Source organism: Salvelinus fontinalis, chromosome 19 (assembly GCF_029448725.1).
Source record: "Salvelinus fontinalis isolate EN_2023a chromosome 19, ASM2944872v1, whole genome shotgun sequence".
In the NCBI taxonomy this organism is placed as follows: Eukaryota; Metazoa; Chordata; class Actinopteri; order Salmoniformes; family Salmonidae; genus Salvelinus; species Salvelinus fontinalis.
Window position 1 is genome coordinate 48,356,173 of NC_074683.1, and position 21,387 is coordinate 48,377,559.

A 21,387-nucleotide genomic window follows, 5' to 3' on the forward strand; every position below is an offset into this window, starting at 1 on the left:
CATACTGTTTTACCCACTTCAGAAAGTATTCACAGCCCTTGACTTTTTCCACATTTTGTTGTGTTACAGACTGAATTTAAAATGATTAAATTGTGATTTTGTGTCACTGAAATTATGTTTTTCAAAATTAAAATGGAAAGCTGAAATGTCTTGAGTCAATAAGTATTCAACCCCTTTGTTATGGCAAGCCTAAATAAGTTCAGGAGTAAAAATGTGCTTAACAAGTCACATAATAAGTTGCATAGACTCACTCTGTATGCAATAATAGTGTTTAATGGGATTTTTTAATGACTACCTCAACTATGTACCCCACAAATACAATTATCTGTAAGGTTCCTCAGTCGAGCAGTGAATTTCAAGCACAGATTCAACCACAAAGATCAGGGAGGTTTTCCAATTCCTCACAAAGAAGTGCGCCTATTGGTCGATGGTTAAAAATATAAAAGCCGACTTTGGATATACCTTGGAGCATGTTGAAGTTATTAATTACGCTGGAAGTTGTATCAATACACCCAGTCACTATAAAGATACAGGCATCCTTCCTAACTCATTTGACAGAAAGGAAGGAAACTGCTCAGAGATTGGTGACTTTAAACAGTTAGAGTTGAATGACTGTGATAGGAGAAAATTGAGGATGGATCAAAAACATTGTAGTTACTCCACAATACTAACCTACATTACAGAGTGAAAAGAAGGAAGCCTGTACAGAATTAAAATATCCTCCACTGGGTCAAATATACACTGGAGTTGCTTCCCAAGAAGACATTGAATATTTCTGAGTGGCCCACTTACAGTTTTGACTTAAATCGGCTTTAAAATCTATGGCAAGAATTGAAAATGGCTGTCTAGCAATGATTAACAAACAACTTGACAGAGCTGGAATAATATTTTTAAGAATAATGTGCAAATATTGTACAATCCAGGTGTGCAAAACTTTTATAGACTTACCCAGAAAGACTCACAGTTGAACTCACTGCCATAGGGGATTCTAACATGTATTGACTCAGGGGTGTGAATACTTATTTCATTTTCAATAAATTAGCAGAATTTTTTGTTTTAATGCACTTCATCATTATGGAGTATTGTGTGTAGATGGGTGAGAAAAAATCAATTTAATCCATTTTGAATTCAGGCTGTAACACAACAAAATGTTGAACAAATCAAGGGGTATAAATACTTTCTGAAGGCACTGTATATACTATATTCTAGTCAAGGCTCATCCTATATAACTACTGCTGTACACACCTGTTCTATTTATATACTGTCGATAATGTCTGTACACACCATCATATACATGTACATTATTTCTATATTTCCTAATTCCTTTCTTTACATTTTTTGGATTTGCGTGTATTGTTTTGTTTTGTTAAGTATTACTGCACTGTTGGAGCTAGGAACATAAGCATTTCACTACACCCGCGAAAACATCTGCAAAATATGTGTACTCGACCAATAAAATTCAATTTGATATAGATTTTTGATAGTACACACATCTGCTGGAGCCAGACCCTATTGAACCCAACTCTCGCATAGCACTACTTAGTGGGCGCAGACAGTGTGTAGTATATCGCACATGCCTCGCCCCAAATGCCACTGCCCAGTGTGCTGTCCTCAGATAGACCTACTCCAAAAATGGGAAAAGGTACATGGGCTGGGAGACGTGATGATCAGCCGGTCATATCAAAGATGTTCAAGATCCAGAATTTTTTATTCCAAAAGATACTTTTACTTTAGAATACAGCATTCTCATTAAATCAATCGATCATCAATAAATATGAGCATAACCTAGGCCTATAACTGCTGGCAGCTATCACAGTGTTTTAAGACCTAATGTATTCTCATGATCAGATATTATACAGTAATGCTATTCATGATTGAAAACACTAGGTGGCATAACCAATATTTTGTTTCATGACATGTACCCTGCACCTGCACCTAATAATAAGCAAGATGTGTGACACAGCCTGGAACTGGTCTTACACTCCTGTTCTTGTGTTTATGTATCCACACTGTCTTCACGGGCCACTGATAATAACACCTGCCTTTTAACTATACTGGCCAACAGACTAGACCTACCAGACTTAGATTTGCCCTTTTCTATTCTTTATCACTCTTCAGTGTGTATGGTACCAATATTCTGTCATACTTAAAAGCCACAGGCCATTTTGATGGAATATTATATGCCAGTACCAGTGGTACCAGCAATCAGTAGCAGGTTTACACAACTTCCTCAACCTGTATAATTCATCTGACCAGTCAGGCTGGGGCAGGTCACCTGTAAGTCACCCATAACTGGTCTCAGCTGTACTGACATGGCAGGAGCAAAATAACAACCTGTTTAATAAAGTGATTGTGGAAAATCACTCAGGGAATTTGTGACTTCTTCTCACAGATTCAACAAAACACCAAGACACTGAACCAACACACAGATCGCAATCAAGTGATATTGTGATTGGATGGCCAGTGGGCTTTGGGCTCGGAGTAGTGTGAATAGCAACAGGTAATCTATCATTTGGTGGACAGAGAGAGTGCAAATGTCTTCTCTTTACACTGACCATTAGGCTCAGACACTTCCTGTAACCCTATATCAGTGTGATTTCGAGCAAACACCAACTCTCAGGCTACACACCACTGGGAGGTGGAGAAGTCAAAGGCAGCCACTTCCTCATACCAGCAGTACTCTCCATCTTTAGATGGATTAGAAAGCTGATCTGCTAATGATCTACATATCGTACAATGGAAAATTATACAATATGGGCAGTGGGTTGGCTGTAAAAGAAAGGGATATGTTTTAAGAAAAGGAGGTCTGTATGCCCATGTTTCTTCTTCTCTAAATCTAAACCACTTAAGAATGCACTCCGGGATCCAACTTTGTAACTTATTGCACAAATTGGATTTGTAACATATCACACAAATTGCAAAATACGTAACATATCACATGAAATGGATGACATAGTACACAATTGGATGATGTAGTACACAAAAAAATTGGGACCACTTTTGGCTCGTGAGCACCACTTTCAAAACTACTGGCTGAAATTATACAAACGTTCGAGAATGCATTTTTTAGGTTTCAGTATTCTGATCCTCTTTTAGATCCAGGGTTCAGCATCCCACACATACCCAACAGCCTCTAAATCAAACCAAAGCCCGTCAGTTCATTGTCTCTAAATAGAACAACCTTGATCCTGTGTTTAAGAGTGGAGACAGACCCAGAAGGGATCTCGTTTAAACCACAGCTTTACCAAACACCCTTACCATGTTCCTTCTGTCCACCCCTAGTGCCATATCAGAAGAATTTGATTCGATTTTAATTGTCCCTGTGAGTCTCAATAACACTGACCTACTTGTTTATCTCACAGGCAAGCCTTGTGCTGCTTATCACACCTGTAAAACAGCAAAGTCAGTTTTAAATACTGCAGAGATGTGATACCAAGAAACACTTTTAATACCCCTACACTGCACTGTTGTGTTTTGAAAACATCACCCATGGATGTTTTATTGGTACTATTAAACATGTATGTGTGTTAGTGGACAGGCGTGGAATGTCAACTGAGAGTTCACTTTCAGGATTTATTTGAACTTTTCCATGAGATGAAATTAATATGGTTATGGTCAGAAATGGTGCTTTATAAATTAAACTGCAGCTCTAGTTTGACAAAACTAATTATCAAATTTAGAAATGCAATTATTTGGAACTAAGCCATTTCCAGGTAAAATAAAACCGCATTCTACAGAAACGGGATGATCCACTTTCCTTTCAATTATAAGTTTACAGTTTTGTAAACTTCAGGACAAGAGACTGCCATCTGATTTCAGGACTTACAGGCATAAGTCTAGCTAGGGTTTGGTCAAATAGTTTTTTATCAATATATTTTTATCCGAGTTACCAGTGCTCACCTGAATTGTCAGTGCTCGCGGATACCGTTTTTTGTGTATGTGCGCGATGAAGACAGAACGCAACTGCTAAAATCAGTTTCCTATTGAACATACTTCTTTCCATATGAAATATTATAGTTTGATTACATTGTAGAGTATCTGAGGAGTCAATAGAAATGTGTTTTGACTTGTTGAAAGAAAGTTTAGGGGTAGATTTTAGGATTCCTATCTCTGCATGTTGAACGAGTGGATTACTCAAATCGATGGTGCGAACTAAACTGACTTTTTGAGATATAAAGAAGGATTTTATCTAACAAAATTTTTTATCTAACAAAACATGTTATAGCTAGGACCCTCTGGATGACAAATCAGAGGAAGATTTTCAAAAATTAAGTGAATATTTAATCACTATTTGTGAATTTATGAAACCTGTGCTGGTGGAAAAATATTTTGATGTGGGGCGCCGTCCTCAAACAATCGCATGGCATGCTTTCGCTGTAATGGCTATTGTAAATCAGACAGTGCAGTTAGAATAACAAGAATTTAAGCTTTCAACCAATATAAGACACTTGTATGTACCTAAATGTTTAACATCTATAATTTTTATGATTATTTATTTGAATTGCGCTCCCTCCAGTATCCCCGGAAGTTGTCCCGCTAGCGGGACGCCTATCCCTAAATTATTCATAAGCCTTGTGACCATGATATACACAGTTGAAGTCTGAAGTTTACATACCCCATTGCCAAATACATTTGAACTCAGTTTTTCACAATTCCTGACATTTAATCCGAGTAAAAATGTCCTGTCTTAAGTCATGTTAGGATCACCACTTTATTTTAAGAATGTGAAATGTCAGAATAATAGTAGAGAGAATTATTTATTTCAGCTTTTATTTCTTTCATCACATTCCCAGTGGGTCAGAAAATTACATTCACTCAATTAGTATTTGGTAGCATTGCCTTTAAATTGTTTAACTTGGGTCAAACATTTCGGGTAGCCTTCCACAAGCTTCCCACAATAAGTTGGGTGAATTTTGGCCCATTCTTCCTGACAGAGCTGGTGTAAACAAGTCAGGTTTGTAGGCCTCCTTGCACGCACACACTTTTTCAGTTCTGCCCACACATTTTCTATAGGATTGATTGGCTTTGTGATAGCCAATCCAATACCTTGACTTTATTGTCCTTAAGCAATTTTGCCACAACTTTAGAAGTATGCTTGGGGTCATTGTCCATTTGGAAGACCCATTTGTGACCAAGCTTTAATTTCCTGACTGATGTCTTGAAATGTTGCTTCAATACATCCACATAATTTTCCATCCTCATGAAGCCATCTATTTTGTGAAGTGCACCAGTCCCTCCTGCAGCAAAGCACCCCCACAACACGATGCTGCCAATCCAGTGCTTCACGGTTGGGATGGTGTTCTTTGGCTTGCAAGCCTCCCCTTTTTCCTCTAAGCATAACGATGGTCATTATGGCCAAACAGTTCTAATTTTGTGTCATCACACCAGAGGACATTTCTCCAAAAAGTACGATCTTTGTCCCGTGTGCAGTTGCAAACCGTAGTCTGGCTTTTTTATGGCGGTTTTGGAGCAGTGGCTTCTTCCTTGCTGAGCGGCCTTTCAGGTTATTTCGATATAGGACTCGTTTTACTGTGGATATAGATACTTTTGTGCCTGTTTCCTCCAGCATCTTCACAAGGTCCTTTTGCTGTTGTTCTGGGATTGATTTGCACTTTTCGCACCAAAGCACGTTCATCTCTAGGAGACAGAACGCGTCTCCTTCCTGAGGGGTATGACGGCTGCGTAGTCCCATGGTGTTTATACTTGCGTACTATTGTTTGTACAGATGAACGTGGTACTTTCAGGCGTTTGTAAATTGCTCCCAAGGATGAACCAGACTTGTGGAGGTCTACAATTTTTTTCTGAGGTCTTGGCTGATTTCTTTTGATTTTCCCATGATGTCAAGCAAAGAGGCACTGAGTTTGAAGGTAGGCCTTGAACTACATCCACAGGTACACCTCCAATTGACTCAAATTATGTCAATAGGCCTATCAAAAGCTTCTCAAACCATGACATAATATTCTGGAATTTTCCAAGTTGTTTAACGGCACAGTCAACTTAGTGAATGTACCTGGAATCTGACCCACTGGAATTGTGCTACAGTGAATTAAAAGTGAAATAATCTGTCTGTAAAGAATTTTTGGAAAAATTATTTGTGTCATGCACAAAGTAGATGTCCTAGCCGACTTGCCAAAACTATAGTTTGTTAACAAGAAATTTGTGGAGTGGTTAAAAAAAAAGTTTTAATGACTCCAACCTAAGTGTATGTAAACTTCCGACTTCAACTGTAGGTCTAAAGGCTGAGACAATAAGAAGACACAGCGGCAGAATAAATTCAACTGCACCTTTGTTTTATCACAAAATTGGATAGCAACCTCTGTCCAGTGAAGTCAACAAACCATATTGCATGTACAGTAACAGAGAGTTACATGACCTACAGCATGGTCAAGCAAGTTAATGTTTCTGACATTTTCGGAACACTAAACTAACAACTATTGATTTAGAACAACAGAGAGTTACTGCAAGTCATAAAGAAAACAGGAGCTGCCTCCACTATTCCAGCACCATTTCAACTTCAACATCAAATCACCTCTGGATGGATGTCAGAGTATAACGTGATTATGAAATGGAAAATTATAAACTATAATTGGCGTTGTAAATAAATTCCTCTGATATTGCAAAATTATATTTTAAATTATATTTTTAGTGTAGGCCTAGAGAATGACATGTCACATGCAGTACATTTTGATGAAGGCATATACACTATCGTTCAAAAGTTTGGGGTTACTTAGAAATGTCCTTGTTTTATTGCTTCTTTAATTAGCATAGTTAATTTAATTAACAGTTTTCAGCTGTGCTAGCATAATTGCAAAAGGGTTTTCTAATGATCAATTAGCCTTTTAAAATGATAAACTTGGATTAGTTAACACAACGTGCTAAAAAAATAAGTTGTGGATTATTTTAAATAGTATTGCCTTCAGTCGGAAAGAAAGGCAGCGCACAATTTGGGCAGATTAGTTTTGAATTGTGACTGTCTGAAAAGTAGATGCCAAACCAGACATCGAAATATTTAAAAATACAATCACAGAAAAACATAGTTTGGAAAGCAAATGGTTATTGCTGTAAAGGTAAGAAAATGAAAATACTAATGTCTTTTAGTTATCAAAATCCTCAACTTAATTTAGTGAACAACAGTATATCCTATCTTATTGGCACCAGACACTCCAATGTACTTGTTCTCTTGCTCAATTGTGCACCTGGGCCTCCCACTCCTCTTTCTATTCTGGTTAGAGCCAGTTTGCACTGTTCTGTGAAGGGAGTAGTACACAGCGTTGTACGAGATCTTCAGTTTTTTGGCAATTTCTCGCATGGAATAGCCTTCATTTCTCAGAACAAGAATAGACAGTTTCAGAAGAAAGTTCTTTGTTTCTGGCCATTTTGAGCCTGTAATCTAACCGACAAATGCTTATGCCTCAGATACTCAACTAGTCTAAAGAAGGCCAGTAACATTGCTTCTTTAAATCAGCACAACAGTTTTCAGCTGTTAGCCTTTTAAAATTATAAACTTGGATTAGCTAACACAACGTGCCATTGGAACACAGGAGTTATGTTTGCTGATAATGGTTCTCTGTACGCCTATGTAAATATTCCATTAAAAATCTGCCGTTTCCAGCTACAATAGACATTTACAACATTAGCAATGTCTACACTGTTTTTCTGATCAATTCCATGTTATTTTAATGGACATTTTTTGAATACTTTTCTTTCAAAAACAAGGACATTTCTAAGTGACCCCAAACTTTTGAACGGTAGTGTATACTAAGTATTATATGTGTGAAATTATCATGCACCTGTCGGAGCATAAATAGCGAATGGAGAAGGCTTTTCCCACGGTTCATTTTCAAGCCATCCAAGTAGGCTATACTCCTGTTGTAAAGCAAACTAAAGTGCTTATTATTAGGGAAGTAGAGAAATAAATATAGTAGGCCTAGCTTAAAGAAAGCTGATGGGATCCTCCTCTTTTTAATAGAGGCTGCCAAACTTTTGAACGCTAGTGTATGCTATACCCTTTGTAAATGTAAACAAAAATAATACAGCGCAGATTGTAATCCCATTTAAAATTATGTTTGAAGGCGAGGGCCATTCCTCCAGAATTCGACCCGGACTACTTCTTACTTCAAGATGAGGAGAGCCACTTCAATCAATCAATCAATCAATCAATCAATCAAATGTATTTATAAAGCCCTTTCTACATCAGCAGATGTCACAAAGTGCTATACAGAAACCCAGCCTAAAATCCCAAACAGCAAGCATTGCAGATGTAGAAGCACGGTGGCTAGGAAAAACTCCCTAGAAAGGCAGGAACTATCACCACCTGATCTTTCACCTATCTTGTGCTTGTCTCCACCCCCCACCAGGTGTCTCCCATTTTCCCCATTATGCCCTGTGTATTTATACCTGTGTTTTCTGTTTGTCTGTTGCCAGTTGATTTTGTATTGTCAGGTCGTCACCAGCGTGATTCCTGTTTTTCCATGCTCTCTAGTGTTTTTGTTGATAGCTTTTCTGGTTCTGACCTTTCTGCCTGCCCTGACCCTGAGCCTGCCATTCTGTACCTGCCTGATTCTGATCTGGTTTATGAACTTCTGTCTGCCCTGGCCCTGAGCCTGTCTGCCGTCCAGTACCTATTGGACTCGGATCTGGTTACGAACCTCTGCCTGCCCTTTGCCTGCTCCCCGTGTTATAATAAATTATCTGAGAACTGAACCATCCAGCTCCTGTGTCTGCATCTGGGTCATATCCTGAGTCATTATAGGAACCTAGGAAGAAAACTAGAGAGGAATCAGACTCTGAGGGGTGGCCAGTCCTCTTCTGGCTGTGCCGGTTGGAGATTATAAGAGTACATGGCAATTTAAGGACAGATTGTTCTTCAGGATGTTCAAATGTTCATAGATGACCAGCAGGGTCAAATAATAATCAGTGGTTGTAGAAGGTGCAACAGGTCAGTACCTCAAGAGTAAATGTCAGTTGGCTTTTCATAGCAGAGTATTCAGAGGTCGAGACAGCAGGTGCGGTAGAGAGAGAGAGTGAGTCGAAAACAGCAAGTCCGGGACAAGGTAGCATGTCTGGTGAACAGGTCAGGATTCCATAGTCGCAGGCAGAACAGTTGAAACTGGAGCAGAAGCATGATCAGGTGGACTGGGGACAGCCAGGAGTCATCAGGCCAGGTAGTCTTGAGGCATGATTCTATCATCTAGGTCCTCCGGCAGGGAGAGAGAGAATTAGAGGGAGCATACATAAATTCACACAGGACACCAGATAAGACAGGATAATTACACCAGATAAAACAGATTGATCCTAGCCCCCCGGCACATACACTATTGCAGCATAGACACTGGAGACTGATACGGGGGGAGGGGGGTCAGGGGACACTGTGGCCCTGTACGACGATGCCCCCTGGAAAGGGCCAACCAGGCAGGATATAACCCACCCACAGGACCTGCTCAAGAGCAACATCAGCCAGGCTGACTCTCAACAACCAGGCAAGTCAGTCATTCTGGGGGCAACATGTTTTGCCATTGTTCTAATCTACACAGAGGATGAGAAGTTCAAAGAAGGGCCCGAAAAACAGCTTAGATAACATCTGTAAACCACCTCCAATAAAGAGGGAACGGTGATGGAGAGTTTTGGAGGCAGCTGTGAGATCACTCTGGCATCAGGATCAGCCAATCGGATCTCTCCTCTGCTATATGTGGAAACTGGTCTTTGAGCCCTGTAAAACACATACAGTGCCTACAGAAAGTATTCACGCCCCTTGACTTTTTCCAAATGTTGTTGTGTTACAGCCTAAATTGAACATGGATTAAATTGAGATTTTTTTGTCACTGGCCTACACACAATACTATATAATGTCAAAGTGGAATTATGTTTTTCGAAATGTTTACAAAGAAATTGAAAAATGTAACGCTGAAATGTCTTGAGTCAATAAATATTCAACTCCTTTGTTATGGGAAACCTAAGTAAGTTCAGCCGTAAACATTTGCTTAACAAGTCATATAATAATTTGCATGGACACACTCTGTGAGCAAAAATAGGTTTCAACAAGATTTTTTAATGACTACCTCATATCTGTACCTCACACATACAATTACCTGTAAGGTCCCTTGACCGAGCAGTGAATTTCAAACACAGATTCAACCACAAAGACCAGGGAGGCTTTCCAATGCCTCGCAAAGAAGGGCACCTATTGGTAGATAGGTAAAAATAAAAATAGCAGACATTGAATATCCCTTTGAGCATGGTGAAGTTATTTATTACACTTTGGATGGTATATCAACACACCCAGTTACTACAAAGATACAAGCTTCCTTCCTAACAGTTGCCAGAGAGGAAGGAAACTGCTCAGGGATTTCACCATGAGGCCAATGGTGACTTTATAAAACAGTTACAGAGTTGAATGGCTGTGATAGGAGAAAACTGAGGACAGATCAACAACATTGTAGTTACTCCACAATACGAACCTAATTGACAGAGTAAAAAGAAGGAAGCCTGTACAGAATATAAATATTCCAAAACATGCATCATGTTTGCAACACGACACTAAAGTACTGCTGCAAAATAATGTGGCAAAGCAATTCACTTTTTGTCCTGAATACAAAGTTAAATGTTTAAATCAAATGAAAGTAAATTTTATTTGTCACATGTGCAGAATAAAATAGGAATGCAACAGGAATGCCTACTTACAAGCCCTTAACCAATAATGTAGTTCTAAGAAAATAAGAGTTAAGAAAATATTTACCGGTACCGAGTCAATGTGCGGGGGTACAGGTTAGTCGAGGTAATTAAGGTAATATGTACATGTAGGTGGGGGTAAAGCGACTATGCATAGATAATAAACAGCGAGTAGCAGCAGTGTAAAAAAAATGCAAATAGGTCAATGTAAATAGTCTGGGTGGCCATTTGATTAACTGTTCAGCAGTTTTATGGCTTGAGGGTAGGAGCTGTTAAGGAGCCTTTTGGACCTAGACTTGAAGCTCTGGTACCGCTTGCCGTGTGGTAGCAGAGAGAACAGTCTATGACTTGGGTGGCTGGAGTCTGACTATTTTTAGGGCCTTCCTCTGACACCGCCTAGTATAGAGGTCCTGGATGGCAGGGAGCTTGGCCCCAGTGATGTACTGGGCCATACGCACTACCCTCTGTAGTGCCTTACGGTCGGATGCTGAGCAGTTGCCATGCCAGGCAGTGATGCAACCAGTCAGGATGCTCTCGATGGTGCAGCTGTATAACTTTTTGAGGATCGGGGAGCCATGCTAAATCTTATAAGTCTCCTGAGGGGGAATAGGTGCTGTCATGCCCTCTTCACGAATGTCTTGGTGTGTTTGGTATGGACACCAAGGAACTTGAAGCTCTCGACCCGCTCCACTACAGCCCTGTCAATGTAAATGCAGGTGTGTTCCACCTTTCTTTTCCTGTGGTCCATGATCAGCTCCTTTGTCTTTTTCACACTGAGGGAGAGGTTGTTGTCCTGGCACCATACTGCCAGGTCTCTGACCTCCTCCCTATAGGCTGTCTCATCGCTGTTGGTGATCAGGCCTACCACCGTTGTGTCATCAGCAAACTTAATGATGGTGTTGGAGTCGTGCTTGGCCATGCAGTAGTGGGTGAACAAGGAGTACAGAAGGAGACTAAACATGCACCCCTGTTGAGAATCAGCGTGGCAGATCTGTTGTTGCCTACCCTTACTACCTAGGGGTGGTCCGTTCTTGGGCATAATGACTATGGTGGTCTGCTTGAAATATGTAGGTATTACAGACCTGGTCAGGGAGAGGTTGAAAATGTAGGTGAAGACACATGCCAGTTGGTCCGTGCACGCTCTGAGTACACGTCCTGGTAATCCGACTGGCCCCGCGGCCTTTTCGTCTGAAGCAGCTGGTGCTCTCATCCATGCTTCAGTGTTGCTTGCCTCGAAGCGAGCATAAAAAGGCATTTAGGGCCTCCCGGGTGGCGCAGTGGTCTAGAGCACTGCATCGCAGTGCTAGCTGCGCCACCAGAGTCTCTGGGTTCGCGCCCAGGCTCTGTCGCAGCCGGCCGCGACCGGGAGGTCCGTGGGGCGATGCACAATTGGCTTAGCGTCGTCCGGGTTAGGGAGGGTTTTGCCGGTAGGGATATCCTTGTCTCATCGCGCTCCAGCGAGTCCTGTGGCGGGACGGGCGCAGTGCGCGCTAACCGAGGGGGGCGGGTGCACGGTGTTTCCTCCGACACATTGGTGCGGCTGGCTTCCGGGTTGGAGGCGCGCTGTGTTAAGAAGCAGTGCGGCTTGGTTGGGTTGTGTTTCGGAGGACGCATGGCTTTCGACCTTCGTCTCTCCCAAGCCCGTACGGGAGTTGTAGCGATGAGACAAGATAGTAATTACTAACAATTGGATACCACGAAATTGGGAAGAAAAGGGGGTTAAAAAATACATTTAAAAAAGACAGTCGTGTAGAGGGCACAACAAAACCTATTCCCCCTCAGGAGACTGAAAAGATTTGGGATGGGTCCTCAGATCCTCAAAAGGTTCTACAGCTGCACCATCGAGAGCATCCTGACAGGTTGCATCACTGCCTGGTATGGTAACTGCTCGTTCTCCGACTGCAAGGGACTACAGAGGGTAGTGCGTACGACCCAGTACATCACCGGGGCCAAGCTTCCTGCCATCCAGGACCTCTATACCAGGCGGTGTCAGAGGAAGGTGTCAGAGGAAGGCCCTAAAAATTGTCAGACTCCATCCACCAGAATACCGCAGTGCCAAGTCTAGATCCAAGAGGCTTTTAAACAGCCTCTACCCCCAAGCCATAAGACTCCTGAACATCTAATCAAATGGCTACCCGGACAATTTGCATTGCCCAAGTATTTAACTTGATCTGAATAGTTGTCATGGTGTTGTATTCCCTGCAACAGTCTCCACTTGACCGAGAGGCAAAAGCGGCGGCGAAACGAGTCTTAGGATATCGAAAGTACAGTGGCAGTTAAGTTTAGCTGTACAGTACCAGTAAACACACCTATTCATTCAAGGGTTTTTATATAGCTTTACTATTTTCTACATTGTGGAATAATAGTGATAACATAGCTATGCAATAACACATGGAATCATGTATTAAACAAATCAAAATATATTTTAGATTCTTCAAAGTAGACCCCCTTTGCCTTTATGACAGCTTTGAACACTTGGCATTCTGTCAACCAGCTTCACCTGTAATGCTTTTCCAAAAGTCTTGAAGGAGTTCCTACATATGCTGAACACTTATTGGCTGCTTTTCCTTCACTCTGCGGTCCAACTCATCCCAAACCATCTGAATTGGGTGGAGGTCAGGTGATTGTGGAAGCCAGGTCATCTGATGCAGCACTCCATCACTCTCCTTCTTGGTCAAATAGCCCTTAGACAGCCTGGAGGTGTTTTGGGTCATTGTCCTGTTGAAAAACAGATTATAGTGGGACTAAGTGTAAACCAGATGGGATGGCGTATTGCTGCAGAATGCTGTGGTAGCTATGCTGGTTGTGTGCCTTGAATTCTAAATAAATCACAGACGGTGTCACCAGCAAAGCACCCCTACACCATCAGACCTCCTTCTCAAAGCTTCACGGTGGGAACTACACATGCAGAGATCATCCGTTCACCTACTCTGCGTCTCACAAAGACACGGCGGTTTGAACCAAAAATATCAATCAAATTTGGACTCCTCAGACCAAAGGACAGATTTCCACCGGTCTAATATCAATTGCTTGTGTTTCTTGGCCCAAGCAAGTCTCTTCTTATTATTGGTGTCCTTTAGTAGTGGTTTCTTTGCAGCAATTCAATCACAAAGGCCTGATTCCCGCAGTCTCCTCTGAACAGTTGATGTTGAGAAGTGTCTGTTACTTGAACTCTGTGAAGCATTTATTTGGGCCGCAATTTCTGAGGCTGGTGATTCTAATGAACTTATCCTCTGCAGCAGGAATAACTCGGGGTCTTCCTGTGGCGGTCCTCATGAAAGCCAGTTTCATCATAGTGCTTGATGGTTTTTGCTACTACTTGAAAAAACTTTCAAAGTCCTTGAAATTTTCCAGATTACTTTAAGGTCAGTCAATGATGGACTTCTCTTTGCTTATTTGAGCTGTTTTTGCCATAATATGGACTTGGTCTTTTAACAAATAGGGTTATCTTCTGTATACCACCCCTACCTTGTCACAACACAACTGATTTGCTCATACGCATTAAGAAGGAAAAACATATAAAAAACTTTTAGCAAGGCACAACTGTTAATTAAATGCATTCCAGGTGACTACCTCATAAAGCTAGTTGAAAGAATACCAAGAGTGTGCAAAGCTGTCATGGCGAAGGGTGGCTACTTTCGAGAAATGTTAATATAAAATATATTTTTTATTTGTTTCAACACTTGTTTTTGGTTACTACATGATTCCATATGTGTTCATTGTTTGTCTTCACTATTATTCTACAATGTAGAAAATAGTACACAAAAAAAACTTGAATGAGTAGGTGTGTCAACTTCATACTGGTAATGTATGATTAACAAACATTATTCATAAAACAATGTAAGTCTCCTTCTGGAATAAACTCCAGAAGTCCCCTCCCCTAGTTATTCAGCCAGAATTGACTTATTTAGTTTTTTACAGTTATAAGTCCGGTCACGGGATACTCTGCTATCGCCAGGAGGAGACAGGAAGGAAGAATGTTCCTTCCATGAGTGCACAGAGATATTCGCGGCAAGAATATGGCCTTTGTAGATTCCCAATCCCACTCCATTTCTACCCAATTATTTTATGAACGCACTCTGAGTGGAAACGTCTCAAACCGTGAGAAAGCAGTGCAAAGTTCAACTTGCCTCCTGTGAACCACTGTTATAGAGCCCCACAGTGGGAGTGTCACAATACCAATAAAACCTAGCGAATTTTAGAAACACTGAAAATAAGGGCTGTGTTTTGTGTAAGCTTACACTAGCGAGGCGTTTTGATAACCGTGTAAATCTCTAGGACAAGGTGATTTATATTTGGCTCTTTTTACTGATTTTGAAAATGCTCATTAGCATTAAAGTAGACATCATGCAAGATTACAAATTCCTGCATGTCATGTCTAGCTGACACCTTAGATAACAGGTATTGTGTCAATTTAAAACATACAAGACATTCAGAATTGTCAATTTTAAAGAAATGTAGACGATTTATTCATTACTACATTTAGCTAACATTAGTTAATCCAGACATTTTTACCTTTGCCTCGATTCGGCAGTCTCATCCAGATCATGGCATTTGTAGTTTATGATAGCCACATTAGCATTTAATTTTTGGGGTAAATACAGGGGAATATATTAGTAAGTCACTTTGTCCTTAAGAGATATACACGGTTATCAAAATGTCACACCAGGGTAAGCCTACACGAAACAGACTTTATTAAGTGTTTCTAAAATCCCCTTTGGGCAAAATTTAATGGTGGAAAATTATTCCAATTGTTTTTCCTTGTTTGACCACTAGGTTTTATGGGTATTAATGGTACTGTATTGGTTAACTGATAAGAGCTAACCATTCCTACAAGAAGTATAAAGATATTGGGGAGCTGTTGGAAGCATTATTCAAGAAACTAGTGTTTCTCAAGACATTTGGCCAAAGGAGATGGTGCAACAAAACAGGGTGGTAAATGAACAATAAAGTATTCTTCTTGATTTTAGATTTACTGAATATACACATTTATTTAAATGTGCGGAGTCAGACAAGAGTAAGATCTCATTTCATGAAATAACCAAGCATGACAACAGAAATGTTAAAACAAATGTAGACTTTATGGAGTTCCTGGGCTGTACAACCAGTTGAGAACATTCACTAGGAAATTGCTGGTGGAGGACGGCTTGACTTGGTCCGTAGCGGCGGCTTGTCAGTCTTGTATTCTCAGTATGACCATAGGTGTTCCACAATAGGCATTCAGCATTCACATGCAACACAGTCACAAACATACCTGGGTCCAACACATACGTAAAATACATGCGGTGGGCTTGATTTCTTGTTTTGTACCATTTGAATAGGCCAAAAAGTGCCAACTAAAATCACCCCGCAAGCTACTCCACTAAACTAAGCACACCTCTAGAATTACAAAGTATTTTACATATGCATTTGCCCCAGATATTGTAGCAGAGGGCATACTACTGGAATTTAAGGCATCTCACAGGGACGAGGTGTGGGCTGACCACAGAGGTCATGGTTCTACACTGCCAGCGATCGGCCCAGTCAGTTCTTAGACACCGTACTTCCCTTTAAGCTCCTCTACCAAGGCAATGTACTCCTTCCTGGCATCATCTTGGCTCTTTCCTGTAAGAGGCACAAGGAAGAGAAAAAACACATTCATAAAACATGCTAATAACAGGTTACTGTTCAGATTGTCTGGCTCAACCAGTACACGTATGACTGTAAATGCATTGAGCTGAAGGGATCCACAGCTGTCTAAATCCGATTCCCTGTGGAGTACAAATCACTTAAGGTGAACAGTGCCCTCTACAGTTGAAATGTGGGCAGGACTACAGGAAACACACCTTTCTCCTTCTCCCAGGCGTCCCACTTGGCTTTCCCAGTGAAATCAAGCATCCCAGGACGAGCTTCAGAAACAAAGTAAAAAACACAATCAACAGACTATACCCAATACAATGAGTCATCTACACTTGAGGGGTATCACAAAGCACTGGATGCTGGCTTACCGGTGTTGACATCGCCCACTTTGGCCTGTTTGAACAGAGCATAAACCCTGAGCATCTCTGCATCTGCTGGCTTGGCCTTAAGCTGCTTCACCTCCTCTGCAGCCTTATCAAAGTCTGCCTGGGTGGGATAGAAGCAAAATATGTGATTTAAAGTCAGCTAAATAGAGAAAGAAAAGCCTACACCTGAAAATGGCTGCTTCCAAGTGAAATCGGAGAGATTTGATGGCTTTAGACATGAAAGGTTCCTGTACAATCTCATTACAAAATGCCAGCAACCTTACAGCAAATCTATGTCAGAAAAAGGCTAAGCTAGATAATCACCGGATAGCAATTGAGAGAGTTAGCACTGGCGTACATTGAACCTTGATCTCATATAGGTCTATTTGGCTTAGCCTACAGGTATTAAATCTGCATCAAAGTCATGATGACATTCCATTGTGAGCAACTGGAGACCAGAATGGCAGAACATAGAAACTGGCCTCAACCAGAGCTACTGAGTATGGAAACCAATCATTGTTGCTGAAAAGGAGGTCTATGCTGCCAAGAAAGAAAAAAACAGGCCCCCCAGCAGTACAATGGGTCCTCTGAGTGGGCTGAGCAACACTACAAAATGCCACACTGGATGTGTCACCCTGCCAACTGTGCCAGGGGGGAAGAGAGACAAAACACTGGCTGCTTTTCCTTTTGTATAGCCTAGGAACATAGGCAGTCTGTTGCCTCCACTTATAGTTTGGCCATTATTAGTGTCACTGAAATGTTTGGTGTCAGATGGCCTGGATGTTGCTTTTGCAACCCACCCAGAGGAAAGATTGGATTGCAAATCACCCTGGTCAGAGTCCAAGTAGAGGTAATAACCTGGGGGAAGGACCTAACCCTTATCTGTACAGCCTCAAAGGCAGGTTTTAAAAGACAACACATTTAAGTGTTTTGGGGTTCCTGAGTGGCGCAGCGGTCTAAGGCACTGCATCTCAGTGCTAGAGGCGTTACTACACACCCTGGTTTGATTCCAGGCTGTATCACAACCGGCCATGATTGGGATACCCATAGGGCGGCGCTCAATTGGCACAGTGTCGTCCGGGTTAGGGTTTGGCCGGGGCAGGCCGTCATTGTAAATAAGATTTTGTTCTTAACTAACTTCCCTAGTTAGATAAAGGTTAAATAAAAAAAGTTTCCAAAAAAGTGTGCATCTATTAGCTTTGTGCACCTGCTCACTCAGACATTGTAAATGTTATACCACAAAACAGTTCCAGGGAAAAAGCTTTGCATTGCCCACCATTTACAGTCCTAGTCCTGCCAGATACAAAAGCATTGTGTATCAATGCAAATATAATGCTCATTTGAGTCTAGGTCGATCCAGAGAAGGAAGGAGACAACCCGGCAAGGTGCTTATGTATGAGAGTGTAGCAGCTACCTACAAAATAATCTGGCCTGAAGGTAATGGCTAAACAAGCACATTATCTGAACTTAAATTAATAAACAACCAAGGTCTTGAGTTTTAATGTTGCAATATGTGTGAGGCAACACACTAAAAATGTGACACAGCCAAAACCAATGTAATCTAATCTACTCAGATAAACAGATATCCAATATGCTTTGCCCTCTGCTTCAATAGCAGGACAGAGATCAGGTTGCCAAACTCACTGATTAAAATATTATCCATCTCCCTGGCTACAACTCACCTGTGAACTTTTATAAGGGGGTATTCATTACGGAAACATTTACCGTTTTAAGAACGAAACGGAAGTAAGCAGCGTAAAACGAGAGTTTCTATTTAACAAATTCAGTTAGGTCCCGCCCTGTTTCGTTTGCTTCCGTTTTAAGAAACGTTTTGCGACAGAATCGGCGTAATGAATATGCCCCCAGGTGAGTGGCAGAGGGCATAAGCTGAAGGGACAAAGTACAAACCGGTCAAATAAATGTGATCAACTCCAACAGTGCTTTTACCTTCAATTTGATGGAACTGCATACTTTTTTTCAAATCAAATACTTACTTACAAGCCCTTAACCAACAATGCAGTTAATAAAAAATACCTACAAAGAATATAATTAAAGAGCAGCAGTAAAATAACAATAGCAAGGCTATATACAGGGGGTACCGGTACAATGTGCGAGGGCACCGGTTAGTCGAGGTAATATGTACATGTAGGTAAAGTTAAAGTGAGTATGCATAGATAACCAGAGTAACCGGGGGCGCAATGCAAATAGCCTGGGTAGCTATTTGATTAGATGTTCTGGAGTCTTATAGGCTTGGGGTAGAAGCTGTTTAGAAGCCTCTTGGACCTATACATATACCTAATTTAGGTATATGTAAACATATAACGTGACTAATATATATATATTCATTCCTCTAACCAGAAACACAGATGCTTGCCTTTTTTTCTGCAAGTTGTTCAATAATGGGTTTATTAAATGGGAGTTTATGACCCTGCGTTCCGGGCGCGAGCCTTCTTGCCTTCGAGTGACCATGTGATTAAAAGGGTTGCGCAAAACGGCAACATTTCTTCCTTCATCCTATAAGAACAAGCTAAACTTTAGTCAACGTTAGATATAATTACTTTCACATGCTTCTTCTCACCAGGATATTACGCAAGCAATCATATACAACAGAGGCGCGTGTGAAGTCCACACACAATCAGTGCCTTGGGCTATGTCAAAGCCGCACCACACCCTTCAAGCAGGGTGACTGAGTGCCAAAGCCAGGCAATCCTCTGGCGCTCTGGTTTGCCAGTGACATTAGCTTGCTAGATATTGAGCTGTCAAACAAATGAAATGGTGGTTTCATCGGGTTGAAGCATGGGCATTGCGCCTTTTTAAAGGCAATAACATTAATCAAGTTCAATTCAAAATTGCCACAAGACCGACGGGGATACCTAGTAACTTAGTTACTATAAGTAGTGGTGTCAAGTGCCAACCCCAGTTTGGCAAAAACGATACGCTCTTTACTTGTGTTCTAGCTAGCAAGCTAACTGACCGTTAGCTGACAAAGCCTAGTCGACATGTTAGTGAAACTGCACTTGGACCAGGAAATCAAAATAATACAGCTACCTATGCATGTTATGGCAACGAGCTACAATATAATGTAAAACAAAATACAAATTCGATCCAAACCTCAGACATGATTCAATTCCTTTTGAAGGCCCTTAGTACAGTCACAGAACACTGCTGGCGTCCACAGCCCAGAACTAACGGAAAGGAGAGTAGACCGTTCCTAATGTGTGTGTCGTGAGCAACAGCGTGAGCAACAATAGTGGAATCGGTGGTTCGCCTTGAAAATAAGTCACCCATTGAAACATGCAAACGGATAAAGTGCCCAACGTTCTGAAGTCTATACATTCACAGTGCGATTGTGTCAAATTAACTAATTATTGTATTTTTTTGAATATATATATATATAACATTCCAACCTTGTTTAGCGTTATCGGTTAGCATCAGTTTCAATTGGGGACTTTTATTTTGAAGGCAAACCGGCGACTATTGTTGCTAATGCTGCTCACGACACAGTGATCTGTGTCAGTAGCGTTTCGCTACTGTGCAAGGGGATACCGCCCCTCAATTCCATTGGTAGATTTAACTAATGACATTCACGCATCATTTCGGTTAGTTGGGGTGAGTAAAGGTAACCAATCAAATCCCTCAATTCATTGGCACGAGTAGTGGTCCCACTACAGTAGGGCACGGGGTCATGGGAATGTGTGTCTGCAACAATTAAATATGTATCTCTACTAAAGACAACACAGTCTTCTCCAATAGGTCGTTATCATTAAAACGTCACAATTAGGTGAAGAACGTTAGATTTGCCTGCTGGTGGGCAAGGAGAACACCAGCTCCGCTAAAACCACTGACTTCTGTTTTAAGTGATTGTTAAATAAATTAACTTTTTGGTTGTAATATCACCACTTGAAGAGCATGGTCAGAACCACACATTTCCGAATATTCCATGCAAAACAATTGCGCACATTTAGCTCAGAGTTAATACAAGAAACTGCATGCTTTTCATGATCAGTGATCATCAATAGGGGAGGCGCATGAAGATGCGGCCCACATATACTTACAACAAATTCCTTGTTTTGCTAAATTCGTCGTCTTGTACATTGCTCTCTTACCTTTTTTTTGTATGTTCAAAAGCACAGTATACACATTATGCCAATTTTAGCTTCAAGGTGCCAGCAATTAGAAAAAACGAAAAAGTAGATTGTGCTGATTTATTGGGGGACATTGAACCATGTCCGCGCGGTAGTTAAAACATTCAGCTGATAGGGTTTTCCCTAATTACCAGAGCCACAAAGGTAAAATTGGCTAGATTGTAAAAAAATATGAAAACAAACAGCAGGTTTTTAGTCTTTTAATAGAAAGGTTTGAGTTAGGCATACGTTTATCAGTGTGGCTAAGGTTAGGTTTAAAAAAACCTTAAGAAGATAACTTGTAGAAATGGGCGGGGTTTATGACTTTGGCTGTGGTAACTAGTGACGACCAGTGTATAGTGATAAAATGATGTCATATCTGAATTCCAACATCTTTATGCACGTTCGCAATGGATCATGTAATTTCAAATCGTCTATGTGAGGGTAGCCTTATGATATCTCTCATCGGATTTTTTAAAGAATTATTGCAATTTCAGAAAATGCCCATAATATATTTGCAATAGTAGTGGAATAATTGTTTCACAGTATTACTTAACCAGCAGTGTTTTGATTGGCGGTGATATTCACCCATTAATTTATCCTGCTGGACC

The 21,387-nt window shown here is 40.9% G+C and overlaps 1 protein-coding gene across 1 annotated transcript; it reads right to left on the bottom strand.

The window, feature by feature from the left end:
- Positions 1-15,728: 15,728 nt before the first annotated feature.
- LOC129816890 (acyl-CoA-binding protein-like) lies at positions 15,729-19,872 on the bottom strand. The gene is made up of 4 exons (XM_055871859.1): positions 19,764-19,872; positions 16,656-16,773; positions 16,494-16,556; positions 15,729-16,272 (listed from the first exon to the last, which is right to left on the bottom strand). The coding sequence occupies exons 1-4, from the start codon at positions 19,770-19,772 to the stop codon at positions 16,199-16,201; spliced, it is 264 nt and encodes an 87-aa protein (XP_055727834.1). The 5' UTR covers positions 19,773-19,872; the 3' UTR covers positions 15,729-16,198.
- Positions 19,873-21,387: the final 1,515 nt, after the last annotated feature.